Here is a 20,343-nt window from a genome sequence, read left to right as displayed (position 1 = left end):
TCCACAAACATCAGGGGCTTTACAATTGGCCCCACAAGGGAGGACTGCCAAATTACTGCTCCAAAAGCAAAACAGTGACTCTCCCCATTGGAGCCCGGCCGTGTGCAGTCATTCCTGACCTCAGGTTTGGGAGACATTTCTGTGTAAATTGTGGCTCCATTTTACTCTGTGAAATAGAAAAATTTGATTCTAAAACATTTCACCTCGTACACACAGTGCTCCGCTCCGTACACCTCATACACACACGGCTCCGCTCCGTACACCTCTTACACACGCGGCTCCGCTCCGTACACCTCGTACACACAGGGCTCAGCTCCGTACACCTCGTACACACGCGGCTCTGCTCCGTACACCTCGTACACACAGGGCTCCGCTCCGTACACCTCGTACACACGTGGCTCCGCTCTGTACACCTCGTACACACAGGGCTCCGCTCCGTACACCTCGTACACACAGGGCTCCGCTCTGTACAGCTCATACACACGGCTCCACTTCGTACACACATGGCTCCACTCTGTACACCTCGTACACACGCGGCTCCGCTCCGTACACCTCGTACACACGCGGCTCCGCTCCGTACACCTCGTACACACAGGGCTCCGCTCCGTACACCTCGTACACACGCGGCTCTGCTCCGTACACCTCGTACATACACGGCTCCGCTCCGTACACCTCGTACACACAGGGCTCCGCTCTGTACAGCTCATACACACGGCTCCGCTCCGTACACCTCGTACACACACGGCTCCGCTCCGTACACCTCGTACACACACGGCTCCGCTCCGTACACCTCGTACACACACGGCTCTGCTCCGTACACCTCGTACACACGCGGCTCCGCTCCGTACACCTCGTACACACGCGGCTCCGCTCCGTACACCTCGTACACACGCGGCTCCGCTCCGTACACCTCATACACACACGCGGCTCCGCTCCGTACACCTCGTACACACACGGCTCCGCTCCGTACACCTCGTACACACACGGCTCCGCTCCGTACACCTCGTACACACGTGGCTCCGCTCCGTACACCTCGTACGCACGCGGCTCCGCTCCGTACACCTCGTACGCACGCGGCTCAGCTCCGTACACCTCGTACGCACACGGCTCCGCTCCGTACACCTCGTACGCACGCGGCTCCGCTCCGTACACCTCGTACGCACGCGGCTCCGCTCCGTACACCTCGTACGCACGCGGCTCCGCTCCGTACACCTCGTACTCACGCGGCTCCGCTCCGTACACCTCGTACCCACGCGGCTCCGCTCCGTACATCTCGTACACAAGCGGCTCCGCTCCGTACACCCCGTACACACGCGGCTCCGCTCCGTACACCCCGTACACACGCGGCTCCGCTCCGCACACCTCGTACACACGCGGCTCCGCTCCGTACACCCCGTACACACACGGCTCCGCTCCGCACACCTCGTACACACGCGGCTCCGCTCGGTACACCTCGTACACACGCGGCTCCGCTCCGTACACCTCGTACACACACGCGGCTCCGCTCCGTACACCTCGTACACGCGGCTCCGCTCCTTACACCTCGTACGCACGCGGCTCCGCTCCGTACACCTCGTACGCACGCGGCTCCGCTCCGTACACCTCGTACGCACGCGGCTCCGCTCCGTACACCTCGCACGCACGCGGCTCCGCTCCGTACACCTCGCACGCACGCGGCTCCGCTCCGTACACCTCGCACACACGCAGCTCCGCTCCGTACACCTCGCACGCACGCGGCTCCGCTCCGTACACCCCGCACGCACGCGGCTCCGCTCCGTACACCCCGCACGCACGCGGCTCCGCTCCGTACACCCCGCACGCACGCGGCTCCGCTCCGTACACCTCGTACGCACGCGGCTCCGCTCCGTACACCTCGTACACACGGCTCCGCTCCGTACACCTCGTACACACATGGCTCCGCTCCATTTACCTCGTACACACGGCTCCGCTCTGTACACCTCGTACACACGGCTCCGCTCTGTACACCTCGTACACATGCGGCTCCGCTCCGTACACCTCGTACACACGCGGCTCCGCTCCGTACACCTCGTACACACGCGGCTCCGCTCCGTACACACGCGGCTCCGCTCCGTACACCTCGTACACACACGGCTCCGCTCCGTACACCTCGTACACACACGCGGCTCCGCTCCGTACACCTCGTACACGCGGCTCCGCTCCTTACACCTCGTACGCACGCGGCTCCGCTCCGTACACCTCGTACGCACGCGGCTCCGCTCCGTACACCTCGTACGCACGCGGCTCCGCTCCGTACACCTCGCACGCACGCGGCTCCGCTCCGTACACCTCGCACGCACGCGGCTCTGCTCTGTACACCTCGCACGCACGCGGCTCCGCTCCGTACACCCCGCACGCACGCGGCTCCGCTCCGTACACCTCGTACGCACGCGGCTCCGCTCCGTACACCTCGTACACACGGCTCCGCTCCGTACACCTCGTACACACATGGCTCCGCTCCATTTACCTCGTACACACGGCTCCGCTCTGTACACCTCGTACATACGGCTCCGCTCTGTACACCTCGTACACACGCGGCTCCGCTCCGTACACCTCGTACACACGCGGCTCTGCTCCGTACACCTCGTACACACGCGGCTCCGCTCCGTACACCTCGTACACACACGGCTCCGCTCCGTACACCTCGCACGCACGCGGCTCCGCTCCATACACCTCGCACGCACGCGGCTCCGCTCCGTACACCTCGCACGCACGCGGCTCCGCTCCGTACACCTCGCACGCACGCGGCTCCGCTCCGTACACCTCGCACGCACGCGGCTCCGCTCCGTACACCTCGCACGCACGCGGCTCCGCTCCGTACACCTCGTACACACACGCGGCTCAGCTCCGTACACCTCGTACACGCGGCTCCGCTCCTTACACCTCGTACGCACGCGGCTCCGCTCCGTACACCTCGTACGCACGCGGCTCCGCTCCGTACACCTCGTACGCACGCGGCTCCGCTCCGTACACCTCGCACGCACGCGGCTCCGCTCCGTACACCTCGCACGCGGCTCCGCTCCGTACACCTCGCACGCACGCGGCTCCGCTCCGTACACCCCGCACGCACGCGGCTCCGCTCCGTACACCCCGCACGCACGCGGCTCCGCTCCGTACACCCCGCACGCACGCGGCTCCGCTCCGTACACCCCGTACGCACGCGGCTCCGCTCCGTACACCTCGTACACACGCGGCTCCGCTCCGTACACCTCGTACACACGCGGCTCCGCTCCGTACACCCCGTACACACGCGGCTCCGCTCCGTACACCTCGTACACACGCGGCTCCGCTCCGTACACCTCGTACACACACGGCTCTGCTACATCCACCCTGTAAACCCCTCCTGACCCCACACATAAACTTCCCCTCATCCAGCACCATGACAACCAGCACAGCAGAAGCCTGCACACACTGAGGCCCCTGATCATGTGACCCCTGACTCCTCCCCTCCTGTGACCTCATCACAGGTCCTGTGCACAGAGCAGCCATATATGTGGAGTGCGGCTCTGCAGGTTAGTGATGGGCAGTCCGGCTCTTCTGGATCCTTTCCCCACTTTTCTCCCTCCTGTCCCTTCACTATAAAGCCTGGGCCTCATTATACAGCTGTACAGGGGTCTAGTGAAGGCTTTTTAGCCCTTTCCTCAGACTGTAGCTCCTGGGAACAGGCCCTCACTCCTGACCCTTCACTATAAAGCCTGGGCCTCATTATACAGCTGTACAGGGGTCTAGTGAAGGCTTTTTAGCCCTTTCTTCAGACTGTAGCTCCTGGGAACAGGCCCTCACTCCTGTCCCTTCACTATAAAGCCTGGGCCTCATTATACAGCTGTACAGGGGTCTAGTGAAGGCTTTTTAGCCCTTTCCTCAGACTGTAGCTCCTGGGAACAGGCCCTCACTCCTGTCCCTTCACTATAAAGCCTGGGCCTCATTATACAGCTGTACAGGGGACTAGTGAAGGCTTTTTAGCCCTTTCCTCAGACTGTAGCTCCTGGGAACAGGCCCTCACTCCTGTCCCTTCACTATAAAGCCTGGGCCTCATTATACAGCTGTACAGGGGTCTAGTGAAGGCTTTTTAGCCCTTTCCTCAGAGTGGAGGTCCTGGGCACAGGCACTCACTCCTATACCTTCACTATAAAGCCTGGGCCTCATTATACAGCTGTACAGGGGTCTAGTGAAGGCTTTTTAGCCCTTTCCTCAGAGTGGAGGTCCTGGGAACAGGCCCTCACTCCAGTCCCTTCACTATAAAGCCTAGGCCTCATTATACAGCTGTACAGGGGACTAGTGAAGGCTTTTTAGCCCTTTCCTCAGACTGTAGCTCCTGGGAACAGGCCCTCACTCCTGTCCCTTCACTATAAAGCCTGGGCCTCATTATACAGCTGTACAGGGGTCTAGTGAAGGCTTTTTAGCCCTTTCCTCAGAGTGGAGGTCCTGGGCACAGGCACTCACTCCTATACCTTCACTATAAAGCCTGGGCCTCATTATACAGCTGTACAGGGGTCTAGTGAAGGCTTTTTAGCCCTTTCCTCAGAGTGGAGGTCCTGGGAACAGGCCCTCACTCCTGTCCCTTCACTATAAAGCCTGGGCCTCATTATACAGCTGTACAGGGGACTAGTGAAGGCTTTTTAGCCCTTTCCTCAGACTGTAGCTCCTGGGAACAGGCCCTCACTCCTGTCCCTTCACTATAAAGCCTGGGCCTCATTATACAGCTGTACAGGGGACTAGTGAAGGCTTTTTAGCCCTTTCCTCAGACTGTAGCTCCTGGGCACAGGCACTCACTCCTATACCTTCACTATAAAGCCTGGGCCTCATTATACAGCTGTACAGGGGTCTAGTGAAGGCTTTTTAGCCCTTTCCTCAGAGTGGAGGTCCTGGGAACAGGCCCTCACTCCAGTCCCTTCACTATAAAGCCTAGGCCTCATTATACAGCTGTACAGGGGTCTAGTGAAAGCTTTTTAGCCCTTTCCTCAGTCTGTAGCTCCTGGACACAGGCCCTCACTCCTGTCCCTTCACTGTAAAGCCTGGGCCTCATTATACAGCTGTACAGGGGTCTAGTGAAGGCTTTTTAGCGCTTTCCTCAGACTGTAGCTCCTGGGAACAGCCCCTCACTCCTTCCCTTCACTATAAAGCCTGGGCCTCATTATACAGCTGTACAGGGGTCTAGTGAAGGCTTTTTAGCCCTTTCCTCAGAGTGGAGGTCCTGGGAACAGGCCCTCACTCCAGTCCCTTCACTATAAAGCCTAGGCCTCATTATACAGCTGTACAGGGGTTTAGTGAAGACTTTTTAGCCCTTTCCTCAGATTGTAGCTCCTGGGAACAGGCCCTCACTCCTGTCCCTTCACTATAAAGCCTGGGCCTCATTATACAGCTGTACAGGGGTTTAGTAAAGGCTTTTTAGCCCTTTTCTCAGACTGTAACTCCTGGGAACAGGCCCTCACTCCTGTCCCTTCACTGTAAAGCCTGGGCCTCATTATACAGCTGTACAGGGGTCTAGTGAAGGCTTTTTAGCCCTTTCCTCAGACTGTAGCTCCTGGGCACAGGCCCTCACTCCTGTCCCTTCACTGTAATGCCTGGGCCTCATTATAGAGCTGTACAGGGGTCTAGTGAAGGCTTTTTAGCCCTTTCCTCAGACTGTAGCTCCTGGGCACAGGCCCTCACTCCTGTCCCTTCACTATAAAGCCTGGGCCTCATTATACAGCTGTACATGGGTCTAGTGAAGGCTTTTTAGCGCTTTCCTCAGACTGTAGCTCCTGGGCACAGGCCCTCACTCCTGTCCCTTCACTATAAAGCCTGGGCCTCATTATACAGCTGTACAGGGGTCTAGTGAAGGCTTTTTATCCCTTTCCTCAGACTGTAGCTCCTGGGAACAGGCCCTCACTCCTGTCCGTTCACTATGGGTCACCCTCCACCAAGGGCTGTGGGGTACTCGGTACCTTGCCGGTGTCAGAGGGATGTGTCACAGCGGCGGTAACCTGGTCCGTGGCCCTGGGTCCCCAAATCAATGGTAGTCTGTAATGTAGTTTAAATAGAATAGTTTGTGACGCCGCCTGTGGTGTTCGGCAAGTGAGATGTTAGGCCGACGCTGCATGCAGATCCTCTGGTAAATATACCAAGTATGACTAGGACACATGGTAACAATCATTATATATAATTAGTTTGAGTCCCCATGTGTCCACTCGGATTAGTTATGCCTATCACCAAATATAACATATCCAACGAAAGAAAACGATGATTAAAAGGCTTTTTTTACTAATATAAAGAGAAACTTTATTGTTTAGAACCATAGATAAAATATTACATATCACCAATTAGGGGATTAAGGGGAAGTAAACATACACATATGTATATTGTGATTACACATCTAAAAAGACGCACATAACCAGCACCTGAAGGTGTAACCTATACACCTCCAATTATATGACTATCAAAAATTGACAGTTTTGCTGAAAAATAGTACATCAATCTCAAAGTGGACACTACAATATTATGTCCTCATATCCTACAGCTAATTTAGAAAATTCATATTATAGATGACTATTATATCATGCCTCCACCGCCGAGAAGCTAACCGTTATATATATAATGGACGTAATCACTTATAATAATAGATCTTATATGGTGTGGTACCTAAATGTAGCCACTTATCCTGGCTAATCACCCATAATGTTATCTACAATACCGCCAGCAAGTGGCCACTAAACATACCATAGTGATTATCACCGGCAACAGCCGCTATGTACAAAAAAATCACATCACACCATAATGGCCGCTACATATGTAGATTAACGTCCTTACTAAACTAATTATTACCGGCAGTGGTGGTCTGGAGGTGCACAGGTGCCTGGGTAGCGCGTCCGCCCCGACGCGCGTTTCGGACCCGCCTTTTTCAAGGGGCCTAGCCGGTATGTACACCGGCGTCCTTAAATAGTGTACCCGGACGCCGCGAAATCGGCGTTACCGGAAGTCATGTCCGCGGCCCGGAAGTGACGCGCTCTGTCACCGAGGCAACCACAACACCGGTCAGCATCGGCGTCACACAGTGGGAGTGGCCGGGGCGGGCCAACCCCATCATGTAGAGACGCCACATGCGGACAGGGGCAGCGGTGACAAGGGGACAGGCGCGTACAGGGCCGCTGGCACCGACCCATAGCTACACGGAAAACATACAAAGAACACATTTATTGTAATATACACATACTACCAATTATACACAGGATCAGCAACCATCTATAAGGACACTACCATATATATTTTTTCTATAATATATAACAATTATTACACCATCAACAATAATCCTTGCATATCATTATTAGACTAAGGATATATATAATATAAACATCATGATCCTTGCTGACTTCTTCATTTCTTGGCAACAATTATTCACCCACAAGGGGCTAGAATATATAATATGATGTCCATAGATATATGGTTCACTTTGTCCATCCTTATAGATCCCAACACTAAAGTAATAAAATAAAACATTAAAAGAAAAATTAAAAAAGTGATATCACAAATCATAGGCGATGTTTACCCACAGAGCAGTATTCATAGGAATGGGGCATAACTGATGTTTTCATTGAGTCCAGATGGATGGACTGATCCAATTGTCCATATCCATCTGGACTCAAGTTGGGCCATCTTCTTGGAAATCCCACCCCCACGGATCCCTGTCTCAACCATGTCGATACCCCTCACCCTAAGGAGGCTGCCATCGCAGCCATGGTATCTCCGAAAATGGCGTGGAATGGTCTTTAATGATGTTATATCCTCCGCGGTCGCTGCAGCCTCTATGCCCAAAACATGTTCCCGCACTCTAACCTTTAGCTGTCTAGTAGTCATACCCACGTAGATCATATTACATGGGCAGACAGCATAATATACTACATTTTTACTAGTACATGTGATATATTTTTTTATTTTAAACTTCCGGGATCCATTTTGGGTAACAAAAACTCGACTCGACAAGACTGGATCAGCCTTCAATATATGCCAGGATTTATCTAGAATCTTCCGCATACGCGGGAAGTGTGAATGATAATTGGTAACAAACCTCACTTTACCCGATTCTTTCCTGGATTTTGTACCATATAGGAGTGTGTCTCTTGACGAGTATCTGGCCCTATTAAATGCCTTTTTGATCATTCGGTTACTGAAACCTCGTTCAAGCAGCCTTTCCTTTAAATCTTCCGCCTGCCTGAAAAAGTCTTCATTGGTCGAGCACAATCTGCGTAATCGCAGGAATTGTCCGGTGGGAACCGACTGGACCATATGTCCCGGATGGGAAGATGATGCGTGGAGTAACATATTCGTAGCAGTTGGCTTACGGAAGATATCCGTTTGTATCTCACCCCTATGATCTTTCTTCAAGACTATATCTAGGAAATCTATTTATACCGGATCATATTTATAGGTAATGTAGATATTTAAATCATTATTATTTAAGGATAGCATAAAGGACTCGAGGTCAACCCTAGACCCCTGCCAGATCAACAGTATGTCATCGATGTACTGCGTCCAAGAGAGGACGCGGCACATCGGCATCTGCTGATCTGGCAGGGAGAGGTCTCTCTCCCACAGCCCCAGGAACAGGTTAGCATAAGCAGGGGCAAAAGATGCCCCCATAGCTGTTCCCTGGAGCTGTAGTAAGAAAGACCCCTTAAAAACGAAAAAGTTATGCGTCAAAGTAAAACGCAATAACTCGATCACCAATTCTTTAATCTCCACAGGTAAATTGGACATACCAAGAAAAAATGTTGTAGCCCTAATGCCATCCTCATGCCTGATGCTGGTGTACAGGGATTCAACATCTCCTGTCACCAGCATCATGTCATCTTCCAAATGCAAGCTATCCACACGTCTCAACAGCTCACCCGTATCTTTAAGAAATGATGGCAACCCCTCCACTAGCGGTTGCAGTTTGGAGTCTATCCACCTATTTACATGCTCCAGGTAATTACCTCTACCCGATATAATGGGCCGGCCTGGGGGCGTCTGCGCGTCCTTGTGGACTTTAGGGTGTAAATAAAAAGTCGGGATAGTTGGCTCCACAACCATCAGGGCATCAGCCAACTCCTTAGTGATGCTTCCTGCTTCCCTTGCTTTATTAATAATAGTATGTAGTTGTAGGGAATAGGCGGACAAGGGGTTAAATGTGAGTTTTTTTATAGCAGATTTTATTATCTAACTGGCGAAAGGCTTCTTTTTCATATAACACCTTTGGCCAAACTACTACATTGCTCCCCTTGTCCGCCGGTTTAAAAACTACATCCCTTAAGTCTTGAAGGACACGCAGACGTCCCCGTTCTTCTTTTGTAAGGTTATCACCACGAATATATTTTGGAATTTCTAAAAATTCTTTACTTACAATTTGTACAAATAAGTCCACATTGGGACATGATGATATAAGGGGAAACCTCTTAGATTTGGGCCGTATCGAGGGTGGAACCTTACCTCCCTCTGGAACACTGTGTTCGGTGGCTAGATCCTCCAATGTCTGCAACGCTATTTGTTCTTCCTCTGTTGGAAATAAATTCGAGAGGTTGCCATCAAAAAAATGTTTTTTGTAAATCAATGAACGGGCAAACAGATGTAAATCCTTAATTGCCAAAAATGCATCAAAGGATGCAGATGGAGAAAATGAAAGGCCCTTCTCCAATAACTTCAAATCAATCACAGTAAATTTATGATCACTAAGGTTAATTACCTTGTTACCATATCTAGTAGATACGGGAGAGCGATCATGACGTCTGTATGGATGAAACGTGCGTTCTCTTTGATTAAGTCTCATCAATCCTGATCCAGTAGTCATAGATGACCCTGATCTTTCTGACATGTCACTTAGAGATGAGACTGACGTTTGAGATGGAGTATGACCTAATTGATGGCCATGTGATGGAAACTTCCTCCATAAATATACTGTATTATTTTCGTAATCTCGACGATCACGGTTAATTTTATTCAACTGTGTAGCCTGTATCTTCTTTACAACAGTTTCCAAAGTCTTATCCATATTACTATGAAAGGTTTTCAATTTTTCAACCGTACCAATAGATTTGAGTTCTTCTTCAAGATTTTGAATAGATCCATCTAATTGAGTAATAATTTTAGTATTATGCTCGCTTAAAAGTTGCATAAGGAGTCTTTCTTCCTACAGCTCCAGGGAACAGCTATGGGGGCATCTTTTGCCCCTGCTTATGCTAACCTGTTCCTGGGGCTGTGGGAGAGAGACCTCTCCCTGCCAGATCAGCAGATGCCGATGTGCCGCGTCCTCTCTTGGACGCGGTACATCGATGACATACTGTTGATCTGGCAGGGGTCTAGGGTTGACCTCGAGTCCTTTATGCTATCCTTAAATAATAATGATTTAAATATCTACATTACCTATAAATATGATCCGGTATCAATAGATTTCCTAGATATAGTCTTGAAGAAAGATCATAGGGGTGAGATACAAACGGATATCTTCCGTAAGCCAACTGCTACCAATATGTTACTCCACGCATCATCTTCCCATCCGGGACATATGGTCCAGTCGGTTCCCACCGGACAATTCCTGCGATTACGCAGGTTGTGCTCGACCAATGAAGACTTTTTCAGGCAGGCGGAAGATTTAAAGGAAAGGCTGCTTGAACGAGGTTTCAGTAACCGAATGATCAAAAAGGCATTTAATAGGGCCAGAAACTCGTCAAGAGACACACTCCTATATGGTACAAAATCCAGGAAAGAATCGGGTAAAGTGAGGTTTGTTACCAATTATCATTCACACTTCCCGCGTATGCGGAAGATTCTAGATAAATCCTGGCATATATTGAAGGCTGATCCGGTCTTGTCGAGTCTCCTGCCGGATAGGGCTGCTGTCGCGGCCAGAAGATCAAGGAATTTGCGCGATAAGTTGGTGCAAAGCCACTATCTGGGTGAGCCAATGGTCACCTTCTTAGATCAAATGGCTGGTCGTTGTGGTAGTACTCCGTGTGGTCGCTGCGTCACTTGCCCAAACATTGATCGCACAGAAGTTTTTGTTACCCAAAATGGATCCCGGGAGTTTAAAATAAAAAAATATATCACATGTACTAGTAAAAATGTAGTATATTATGCTGTCTGCCCATGTAATATGATCTACGTGGGTATGACTACTAGACAGCTAAAGGTTAGAGTGCGGGAACATGTTTTGGGCATAGAGGCTGCAGCGACCGCGGAGGATATAACATCATTAAAGACCATTCCACGCCATTTTCGGAGATACCATGGCTGCGATGGCAGCCTCCTTAGGGTGAGGGGTATCGACATGGTCGAGACAGGGATCCGTGGGGGTGGGATTTCCAAGAAGTTGGCCCAACTTGAGTCCAGATGGATATGGACAATTGGATCAGTCCATCCATCTGGACTCAATGAAAACATCAGTTATGCCCCATTCCTATGAATACTGCTCTGTGGGTAAACATCGCCTATGATTTGTGATATCACTCTTTTAATTTTTCTTTTAATGTTTTATTTTATTACTTTAGTGTTGGGATCTATAAGGATGGACAAAGTGAACCATATATCTATGGACATCATATATATTCTAGCCGCTTGTGGGTGAATAATTGTTGCCAAGAAATGAAGAAGTCAGCAAGGATCATGATGTTTATATTATATATATCCTTAGTCTAATAATGATATGCAAGGATTATTGTTGATGGTGTAATAATTGTTATATATTATAGAAAAAATATATATGGTAGTGTCCTTATAGATGGTTGCTGATTCTGTGTATAATTGGTAGTATGTGTATATTACAATAAATGTGTTCTTTGTATGTTTTCCGTGTAGCTATGGGTCGGTGCCAGCGGCCCTGTACGCGCCTGTCCCCTTGTCACCGCTGCCCCTGTCCGCATGTGGCGTCTCTACATGGTGGGGTTGGCCCGCCCCGGCCACTCCCACTGTGTGACGCCGATGCTGACCGGTGTTGTGGTTGCCTCGGTGACAGAGCGCGTCACTTCCGGGCCGCGGACATGACTTCCGGTAACGCCGATTTCACGGCGACCGGGTACACTATTTAAGGACGCCGGTGTACATACCGGCTAGGCCCCTTGAAAAAGGCGGGTCCGAAACGCGCGTCGGGGCGGACGCGCTACCCAGGCACCTGTGCACCTCCAGACCACCACTGCCGGTAATAATTAGTTTAGTAAGGACGTTAATCTACATATGTAGCGGCCATTGCTGGTAATGGCCATTATGGTGTGATGTGATTTTTTGTACATAGCGGCTGTTGCCGGTGATAATCACTATGGTATGTTTAGTGGCCACTTGCTGGCGGTATTGTAGATAACATTATGGGTGATTAGCCAGGATAAGTGGCTACATTTAGGTACCACACCATATAAGATCTATTATTATAAGTGATTACGTCCATTATATATAACGGTTAGCTTCTCGGCGGTGGAGGCATGATATAATAGTCATCTATAATATGAATTTTCTAAATTAGCTGTAGGATATGAGGACATAATATTGTAGTGTCCACTTTGAGATTGATGTACTATTTTTCAGCAAAACTGTCAATTTTTGATAGTCATATAATTGGAGGTGTATAGGTTACACCTTCAGGTGCTGGTTATGTGCGTCTTTTTAGATGTGTAATCACAATATACATATGTGTATGTTTACTTCCCCTTAATCCCCTAATTGGTGATATGTAATATTTTATCTATGGTTCTAAACAATAAAGTTTCTCTTTATATTAGTAAAAAAAGCCTTTTAATCATCGTTTTCTTTCGTTGGATATGCAGATCCTCTGGGGCTGGTGGTGTGTTGCAGCTTAGATGGTATAGCTCCCCACAGGTGAAGCTGTAGCCCCAGGGCAGTGTAGATGTGATGACACTTAGATGGTGTAGTGTCTGGCGCAGGGGATGTAGCAGTGCCAGGCAGGCGGACGCAGGAAGGAATGGAGGACACCAGGGAATGTAGTTCCAAAGCTTTTTTCACAGTCTGTAGTGCCTGCTTCCGTACCATGTCCTCCGGGTCAGAGACTCAATCAAACCCCCCCCCCCGGGCAAGTTAGCACTCTCCTCTCTAGCACTCCGCCAACATGTACCTTCCTGAACGACTCCTCTATAGCGCCTTAAAGTGTGAAGATCTCCTAGTACCGTGTTACACTGGAGTTCTTCCTGACTGATGTTCCCAAGAACTCTACTTGTACGGCAGACAGCTGTAGCCTGCTTCGCGGACTCCCTTCTCCTGAGTCCCGGCTCTCTATACAGTCGCTGTTGTGCCCCAAGTCTTAGATGGGAGTAGTGCATTTACAGCCAGCTACTCCACCGGTGTCTTCTGCAGTACCATAAGTGTCCATACAACCTCGGGGTCCGGGCCCCAGCCTTGCGCTGAGAACCTGTAGGCAGGGTTCCTCTTCCAACCCACTTCTCTCTGTTCTCTATACTCCTTCGTTCTGTACTAATCTCTCTCTTATGGAAGCTTAGGGTTTAGTTCACGTCTTTCTCCTCCTTTCCTTTCCCGTGCCAGCTGGCTCAGGTCACTGAGACAGCTGCAGCACTCCTTCCTCCATCCCTTCTTCCAGGGATCCTCACTCCTCTCAGAGTGACCTCCTACTCCGCCGACCTTCTGTCTGACTGACCTCGGACTGCTCTGTAATCCTACACTTTCCCACTCTTTTTATGTATCTTAACTCCACCCACCTCCCAGCACGTCCAGTGTTCCAAGCAGGGAACCACCAAAGGTGCTCTGCTACTCTCTAAGTACAAAGCCGCTTGTGGTTGTGCAGAACTACCTTGTTGTGTGGGGTGCAGGTGTTGGAGTATGGAAAGGAGTTCCCACCTTACCTGGGTGGTGGGGCACCACACATCATGAAGAGAGAGAGGAGGTGCAGTACCTCTGTGGCGACTGAGCCTCAGGGGCGCCACAACTATAAAGCCTGGGAATCATTATACAGCTGTACAGGGGACTAGTGAAGGCTTTTTAGCCCTTTCCTCAGACTGTAGCTCCTGGGAACAGGCCCTCACTCCTGTCCCTTCGCTATAAAGCCTGGGCCTCATTATACAGCTGTACAGGGGACTAGTGAAGGCTTTTTAGCCCTTTCCTCAGACTGTAGCTCCTGGGAACAGGCCCTCACTCCTGTCCCTTCACTATAAAGCCTGGGCCTCATTATACAGCTGTACAGGGGACTAGTGAAGGCTTTTTAGCCCTTTCCTCAGACTGTAGCTTCTGGGAACAGGCTCTCACTCCTATACCTTCACTATAAAGCCTGGGCCACATTATACAGCTGTACAGGCGTCTAGTGAAGGCTTTTTAGCCCTTTCCTCAGACTGTAGCTGCTGGGCACAGGCCCTCACTCCTGTCCCTTCACTATAAAGCTTGGGCCTCATTATACAGCTGTACAGGGGTCTAGAGAAGGCTTTTTAGCCCTTTCCTCAGACTGTAGGTCCTGGGATCAGGCCCTCACTCCTGTCCCTTCACTATAAAGCCTGGGCCTCATTATACAGCTGTACAGGGGTCTAGAGAAGGCTTTTTAGCCTTTTCCTCAGACTGTAGCTACTGGGCACAGGCCCTCACTCCTGTCCCTTCACTATAAAGCCTGGGCCTCATTATACAGCTGTACAGGGGTCTAGTGAAGACTTTTTAGCCCTTTCCTCAGATTGTAGCTCCTGGGATCAGGCCCTCACTCCTGTCCCTTCACTATAAAGCCTGGGCCTCATTATACAGCTTTACAGGGGACTAGTGAAGGCTTTTTAGCCCTTTCCTCAGACTGTAGCTCCTGGGCACAGGCCCTCACTCCTGTCCCTTCACTATAAAGCCTGGGCCTCATTATACAGCTTTACAGGGGACTAGTGAAGGCTTTTTAGCCCTTTACTCAGACTGTAGCTGCTGGGCACAGGCCCTCACTCCTGTCCCTTCACTATAAAGCTTGGGCCTCATTATACAGCTGTACAGGCGTCTAGAGAAGGCTTTTTAGCCCTTTCCTCAGACTGTAGGTCCTGGTATCAGGCCCTCACTCCTGTCTCTTCACTATAAAGCCTGGGCCTCATTATACTACTGTACAGGGGTCTAGTGAAGACTTTTTAGCCTTTTCCTCAGACTGTAGCTACTGGGCACAGGCCCTCACTCCTGTCCCTTCACTATAAAGCCTGGGCCTCATTATACAGCTGTACAGGGGTCTAGTGAAGACTTTTTAGCCCTTTCCTCAGATTGTAGCTCCTGGGATCAGGCCCTCACTCCTGTCCCTTCACTATAAAGCCTGGGCCTCATTATACAGCTTTACAGGGGACTAGTGAAGGCTTTTTAGCCCTTTCCTCAGACTGTAGCTCCTGGGCACAGGCCCTCACTCCTGTCCCTTCACTATAAAGCCTGGGCCTCATTATACAGCTGTACAGGGGTCTAGTGAAGGCTCTTTAGCCCTTTCCTCAGACTGTAGCTCCTGGGCACAGGCCCTCACTCCTGTCCCTTCACTATAAAGCCTGGGCCTCATTATACAGCTGTACAGGGGTCTAGTGAAGGCTCTTTAGCCCTTTCCTCAGACTGTAGCTCCTGGGAGCAGGCCCTCACTCCTGTCCCTTCACTATAAAGCCTGGGCCTCATTATACAGCTGTACAGGGGTCTAGTGAAGGCTTTTTAGCCCTTTCCTCAGACTGTAGCTCCTGGTCACCATGTGATCTCACCATAACCCTAACAAGCTAATTAAGGTGTGAAATCTTGGTCAAAATTATCTCAGTACACAAATCTCCAAGGGTGCCCAAAGTTTTGCATGCCCTTTCTCCTTTTTGCAATTATGAAATTGTAATAAATGTGTGTCTCTCTCATATATATATATATATATATATATATATATATATATATATATTTTTTTTTATTATTATTTTAGCCTAACATACAAAGGCCATGTGTCATCTTAGAGGTTCGGCCTTTTAGAGATCATTTCATCTTCATCTTACTACTGCTCACAATAACAGTCATTTTGACCAGGGGCGCCCACACTTTTACATGCCGCTGTCAATGCTTCATCCCGCTGGTGCTCAATATTTAATAGAGTCTTACTATTAAACTTAATGAAAAGTTCGGTGAATTTCTTTGAGCTGTTATTACTAGAGATGAGCGAATATCGTCGGAGAAGTTGTTATTGGCTAATATCGCTTACAGAATAGCTGCATCGGGACCCCGGATCCCTGGAGCGCTCCCGATAATCAGCTGCATGTGTCGCCCTCCATGCAGGTGCTGTGACTATCACACAGCGCGACACACGCAGCTGATTATCGGGAGCGCTCCAGCACACTGAGTCCTGCACACACTGAGGCCCCTGATCATGTGACCCCTGACTCCTCCCCTCCTGTGACCTCATCACAGGTCCTGTGCACAGAGCGGTCATATATGAGGTGGACAGTCCTGGATCTTCTGCTTTCTGGGCCGGTTCCTCCTGTGAGTCCTATTAACCCTTTCGCTCCCTGTATTCTCCTTTCTGACAGGACAATATCTGAATTCGGATAGTGTGACAGGAATTTAAGCAATGTGGAAGGAAAAAATGACAATTTTACTTTTTTCCTCACAAAAATGTGACTTTACCCCAAAATTGTCAGCGTAACAAATCCTTATTTCCCCCACTGTAGTTTGTAGACTCCATATACAGATCCCTTAAGGGCGAAAAGAGCTGAATTCCCCACTTAAGTTATTGCATTTTGGAAATTGCCCCCACTGGGAATTTATCTCCAGGTAAAGGCACAATTGTGTCTCCATGGGGGTTGTGCTCACAGCCCAACATCGTGTGTCCCTACAAAGAAATGCCACCCCACACCATTACTGACCACTGCCAAACCGGTCATGCTGAAGGATGTTGCAGGCAGCAGATCGCTCTCCACGGCGTCTCCAGACTCTGTCACGTCTGTCACATGTGCTCAGTGTGAACCTGCTTCCATCTGTGAAGAGCACAGGGCGCCAGTGGCGAATTTGCCAATCCTGGTGTTCTGTGACAAATGCCAAGCGTCCTGTACGGTGTTGGGCTGTGAGCACAACCCCCATCTGTGGACGTCGGGCCCTCAGACCATCCTCATGGAGTCAGTTTGTAACTGTTTGTGCACATACATACACATTTGTGGCCTGCTGAAGATCATTTTGCAGGGCTCTGGCAGTGCTCCTCCTGTTCCTCCTTGCATAAAGGTGGAGGTAGCGGTCCTTGCTGCTGGGTTGTTGCCCTCATACGGCCCCCTCCACATCTCCTGGTGTACCGGCCTGTCGCCTGGTAGCACCTCCAGCCTCTGGACACTACGCTGACTGACACAGCAAACTTGCTTGCCACAGCTCGCATTGATGTGCCATCCTGGATGAGCTGCACTACTTGAGCCACTTGTGTGGGTTGTAGAGTCCGTCTCATGTTACCACAAGTGTGAAAGCACAACCAACATTCAAAAGTGACCAAAACATCAGCCAGACGCATTGGTACTGAGATGTGGTCTGTGGTCCCCACCTGCTGAACCACTCCTTTATTGAGGGTGTCTTGATAATTGCCAACAATTTCCATCTGTTGTCTATTCCATTTGCACAACAGCATGTGAAATTGATTGTCAGTCAGTGTTGCTTCCTAAGTGGACAGTTTGATTTCACAGAAGTTTGATTTACTTGGAGTTATATTCTGTTGTTTAAGTGTTCCCTTTATTTTTTTGAACAGTGTATATAGATAGATAGATTTTTTTTTCTTTACATTGGAGGGTCCAATTCCAGCTATTGCTGTGGGATCTGTGATTTCTATCTACTCCACTGTGTACAGCATAACAGAGTATAATAAAGTAGTTATGGACGAGACGTAACTAACATTGTGCAGTGACTCTGCTTTCCATATAGTGATGGATATTTCTTGTTGCTGAAACTGTGATATTTTTCCCACTTTAAGCCTTTTTTAAACCCCTCTGATCAGTGCGATCATACAACATACAAGCCTCTGATGGCTCCGGTGATGCCCTGTACTACTGTAGTGCCGTGTATCATCACTGCCTGTCAGTGTAATACTAACGCCCCATACACATGAGATCAGAGTTGGCTGAGCGGACATTTGTCAGACGGCGATCTCTCCCGACTCCCCCATACACACAAATATTCCAGCTTTCCTGTGGTCTGTATGAGAGAGTCGCCTCCAGACTCCTCTAGAGGAGGATTATCTACAGGAAGAACAAACGGATTATCCTCTGAAATTCAGGATGCCAGATCCTTCTCTGCCCTGACATCACCTGTCGGGAGGCCCCGAAATACATTATATGGTCGGCCAAACCCCCCCGAAATCAGTGCTTTCATGGGACTTTAGTCTAATGTGTATGGGGGCGTTATAAGGTAACTTATTGGACGCTGCCTCTGGCCCGGCCTAATAGACCTTCATACATTGCAGCCCAGACACCATTATTAGGCATGTAAGTATCGGAGTAACTAGGCCGCCCCATACTATCGAGTACTTGGAGGCGGGGGGCATTCAGCCACACTCTGTCACACCTTCTTAGATGTCATGTTTGCTTTTCACAGCAGCAAGTGGTTAAACTGTCAGGGTTTTTGTTGAAGCCTCATCTGTGCCGTCCCTGCGGTGTACATCTATGTTCTGGGGCACAAAAGAGTTAATTTGTAAAAAAAAAATGTTTCACTTGTTAAAATATAATAAAATGTGTCTTCTGCTTTTTTATGTTTTTCTTTTTCTTTTTACAAGAATTGTTGGAGCCAATTTTCTTGAGAAACATTTTAATATCGGCTTTTTCTGGAGTTTTTCTTGTAATATAGGAAAGCCTAAGGCCAGAAATAAACCCCATAAATCACTGTACATGGAGACTTTGGGATCAGATCATTTCTGTCCGTTGTGTTTGTGGAAACAAAAAATCTTTTATAAAAGCCTCAAACTTCTGTGTGTGACTCAGAGCTGAGATCTAACGTGAGAGAAGATTCCAGTGCGGGGAAGACGGGGAACCTTCATATAGACGGCCGGTGGGGATGGAGGCAGTGACCGACTCTGGCCAAATCTGTCTCTAGAGCCGCAGTAGAAGATGAAGATGTCGTCCTCATCATGAAGGAGTTATTTCTCATGTCGCGTGTAATGAATATCTCCTGCAGTATTGCTAATGCCGATTCCAGTGCCGGTAATGAGACGAGAATTAGCGTTATGGAAGATGAGTCTATGAGGAACGTGTTCAGCTGCCGACTCCGAGGAGGAAACTGCTTGTTGTCTGTGGCCTAAATATATAGGTTTTATTAGTAGATGTCAGGGAAGAAAACTAAACCCTGTAAGATAATAAATCTCCTCATATGTTTCCCTTATTATCTCCAGTAATTGTATTATTACACAGGATTCTTATGATGTTACATCGGATCATCTTCTTCTCATTCAGGTCTCTACAATATCGGATCCTCTCAGAGAAGATCTTCTACAAAAGAGAATTTTCCTGATTTACCCATCAAGGATGGATATGGACAGAGACAAGATGGCGGAGAGGATATTACACCTCACCCTAGAGATCCTCTTCCGTCTCACTGGAGAGGTGAGAGATTCTGATGACGTCACATTCCATCATTCTTATCTATGGGAATAACAGATGGACAGAACTGGAGAGGTGAGGACTCTGGAAATGTCTATAGTGAGATTTATTAATGTGTCTCTCCATTACCAGGATTACACAGTGGTGAAGAAGACCTCTAGTGATCGCTGTCAGGACCCTGTGTATGAGGGATGGGGAAGACCCCTGAGCCCAATCACGGGGCCTCCACCTCACCCCCTGATCCATGAGGACATCAATGACCAGAAGATCCTAGAACTCACCTACAAGATGATTGAGCTGCTGACTGGAGAGGTGACACTGCTGGGAATGCTGGGACATTATACAGTAACACTATGAAGGGATCGGGGGATGACGGTATCATTGTATGTGTCAGGTTCCTATAAGGTGTCAGGATGTCGCTGTCTATTTCTCCATGGAGGAGTGGGAGTATGTAGAAGGACACAGAGATCTGTACAAGGACGTCATAATGGAGGTTCCCCAGCCCCTCACATCAAGAGGTAATAGACAGGACTAAATACACACGGCCTATAATTATCTGTATGTAGAGAATGAATTCAGTCCCTGTATGTGTTTCCTCCAGATTTATCCAGTAAGAGGACAACACCAGAGAGATGTCCCCGTCCTCTTCTTCCACAGGACTGTAACCAAGAAGATCCCAGTGCTCCTCAGGATCATCAGGTAGATGGAGAGAAGGTGTCAGGAGATCTCCCCTATGATGTGTAGACGGCTGTGAAGGTCTTGTGCTCAGTGTTGTTTTATCCACCAGTATTATGTTTTATACTTGTGGGTCACCCTGCCAGGGCAGTGGGGTACTCGGTACCGG

General features: G+C 49.4%; 2 protein-coding genes across 2 annotated transcripts in view; both read left to right on the top strand.

The window, feature by feature from the left end:
* The window catches only part of LOC141082264 (uncharacterized), a 51,728-nt gene that overhangs the window by 18,601 nt on the left and 12,784 nt on the right, over nucleotides 1-20,343 (top strand). The window lies entirely within an intron of this gene.
* LOC141082331 (gastrula zinc finger protein XlCGF66.1-like) lies at nucleotides 10,535-20,034 on the top strand. Its single transcript, XM_073566278.1, has 4 exons — nucleotides 10,535-10,672; nucleotides 19,353-19,502; nucleotides 19,632-19,811; nucleotides 19,894-20,034. Exons 1-4 carry the CDS (start codon nucleotides 10,535-10,537, stop codon nucleotides 20,032-20,034), a joined length of 609 nt encoding a protein of 202 aa, XP_073422379.1.

Source organism: Dendrobates tinctorius, unplaced genomic scaffold (assembly GCF_039654945.1).
Source record: "Dendrobates tinctorius isolate UK_male_01 unplaced genomic scaffold, ASM3965494v1 ptg000017l, whole genome shotgun sequence".
In the NCBI taxonomy this organism is placed as follows: Eukaryota; Metazoa; Chordata; class Amphibia; order Anura; family Dendrobatidae; genus Dendrobates; species Dendrobates tinctorius.
This window is presented reverse-complemented; position numbering and strand designations above follow the sequence as displayed.